The sequence below is a fragment of the Aplysia californica genome, unplaced genomic scaffold (genome assembly GCF_000002075.1).
Source record: "Aplysia californica isolate F4 #8 unplaced genomic scaffold, AplCal3.0 scaffold00270, whole genome shotgun sequence".
NCBI classification, from domain to species: Eukaryota; Metazoa; Mollusca; class Gastropoda; order Aplysiida; family Aplysiidae; genus Aplysia; species Aplysia californica.
The window spans coordinates 256656-258912 of NW_004797540.1; the positions used below are offsets into that span (position 1 = coordinate 256656).

General features: G+C 35.9%; 1 protein-coding gene and 1 non-coding gene across 2 annotated transcripts in view; one reads left to right on the forward strand and one right to left on the reverse strand.

The window, feature by feature from the left end:
• Positions 1-406: 406 nt before the first annotated feature.
• TRNAR-ACG lies at positions 407-479 on the reverse strand. Its single transcript has one exon. It is a non-coding gene; the product is annotated as a tRNA-Arg (tRNA).
• Positions 480-722: 243 nt separating this feature from the next.
• LOC101864399 (1-aminocyclopropane-1-carboxylate synthase-like protein 1) overlaps positions 723-2257 on the forward strand; it is a 3083-nt gene continuing 1548 nt past the window's right edge. Inside the window, exons 1-2 of the mRNA XM_005101095.3 lie at positions 723-980; positions 1794-1878. Of these exons, the coding sequence (XP_005101152.1) occupies positions 1824-1878 (55 nt within the window). The 5' untranslated portion in view covers positions 723-980; positions 1794-1823. The remainder of the gene's footprint in view (positions 981-1793; positions 1879-2257) is intronic.

Below are 2257 nucleotides of genomic sequence, written 5' to 3' on the forward strand. Positions count from 1 at the left end.
CACACACACACACACACACACACTTAATACATACACTCAAATACATACTCACGTGCACAAACCCATTAGGCACATTTGCAGAAATTACTCAATTAGATAATAGGCCTATGGAATGGTACCATAACCATATAGCCACACACAGCCTGTACTTTGCCTATGTAGCTATGATGAAGCCACACAAATGTGTTTTAAGGATTTTGCCAGTAGGTCTATTGTTATAGGCAGGCTTCCTCTCGATAAAATAACACTTAAAAACTCTTATAGGCCTCATATAAATCCATTTAATTAACTAAAATATATTATACGTGTGCAAAATACACTAGAAGTAAAAACACTAACGTGTAAAAAAAAAAAAAATCAAATAGTACAAAGATATTTGTAAGAAATCTCATGAGAAAAAAAATTCCGAGCCTGCCAGGATTCGAACCTGGAATCTTCTGATCCGTAGTCAGACGCGTTATCCGTTGCGCCACAGGCCCCGCTGGTCAGTGGCACATTTGCATGGTTATATAAATAATTTTACTAAATTACCCCAAATTGCATTGTTTATTTATTGTGATTTTATGAATCTATGCCTTGTGAGGCTTTCTTTTGGAATTTTATCAGCAGGCTTCATCATTTTCATGCATTTTATTTTACTATACTATATTATTGTACAAACTTTCGGCGACATACAGAACTCTTGTGGAGAGGAAATCACAAAGAGAAAGAAAAGAGAAAAGAGAGTTATTCATCTTTGGCTTCATGTTGTCAGTTGTCAAGTGTCAAGTTGACCAAGTTTTGATTTTGAGAATTGTGTGTACCGGTTACTGAGTATATGCACGTCGTGGAAGAAGAAGGGTGCCTATCGCTCAGTCGTACTTAATCTGAGTAGATCTTGAAACTTGGATCTTTGAAATAGATCTAGATCTAGATCTATCTGATTTCGTTCAGAAACCCAGACTACGCACATCAATTTATAACAATTCGTAAGAACCCAGGTCAGTGGCGAGTGAGTCTGGAATAAAATCTAAAGTTTTTGTTGTTGTTGGGACTTTGCAAACAAATCGGCCAGATGATTGCCATAATTAGATTTTCTTTGGACAATCACAAAACCTCTGTTTACTGGTTTTAACTGCAGGGTGTAGAGGTTTTATCTTTGTTTTTTAATTATGACTCAAAAAAAGTTATAAAGTGTAGCCTAAAACTCGTTCGTTAGGATCGATTGTCTCTTGATTCATGAGGTGGTGAGAGCAGTGGTTGTTATTTAAAAGAATATAAAGTTAATAATAGATCTATTGTTCCTCAGTATTAGGCCTAGATCTATATATTGGCCTCTTTGCATGTTCTATAAAATAAAGTAGCCTACATTTTTATGCTGTATATTATTAGCTAGCCTACTCATTGATTTGATTATAGTTATAGCCCCTTTGTGACGAAGGTTCAATTCATGCTTCAATGGGCACAGTTTTGGATCCTCAGGGACAAAGTGTAGCACAAATTAAATTGAGTAGTCAGTTGCCTTTGATTATAAGACGTCGTATGTAAATATTCGCTAACTATCTCTAAAAGGAAAATATTTTTTTTGTACTGAAAAAAATATAGCTGAATGTGAGTCTGCTATTAGTTTCATGAAGTGCATCAATAAATAGAAGCTGATGGTCCTGCAAGCGATTTCATTGAGTTGAAGTTGACTTTATGAGTTCATTGTATACATTTACGATATACAAGATGGGTTTTTTTATTTTTAAGAAATTAAAAAAATAATGAGGAATCTTTCTCCTATAACAGCTTATATTCTTTTCCACTTTCAGGCTGCTCTAACTGTTGACACTCAGCACAAAATGGCAGAAAGAAACTCGGCAGAGCAAACATCTCCCACAGAGAAAGGAAATGAGAGTAAGTTGGTTTGGGTGTTTTGCTTTCTAGCTGTGGTACATGCCCTAACGTCCCACAGTCAGTCATTTTATTTCGTCAGATGCCACGATCTTCTGTGGAAACAGAATCGTTTACAGTTGAAACTGCCTTAGCGGAAACCAGACATAACAAAATCTCCTGACTCCACCTTTGATAGATTCTTCTATAATTGCTTTTATATAAAATTGAAACCTTCTCAACCCAGAAATAGAAATTTCTTCCCTTCAAAGGGTTTTGATCTGTCTGAGATGAAAAATACTCTTTGCCTACTCAGATCTTATTTGGAACAAAACTCCCAAGTTAAATTGTTGTATTGACTATCTTTGCACCACACTGTCAGGTGAGGAAAGAGGGGGGGGGG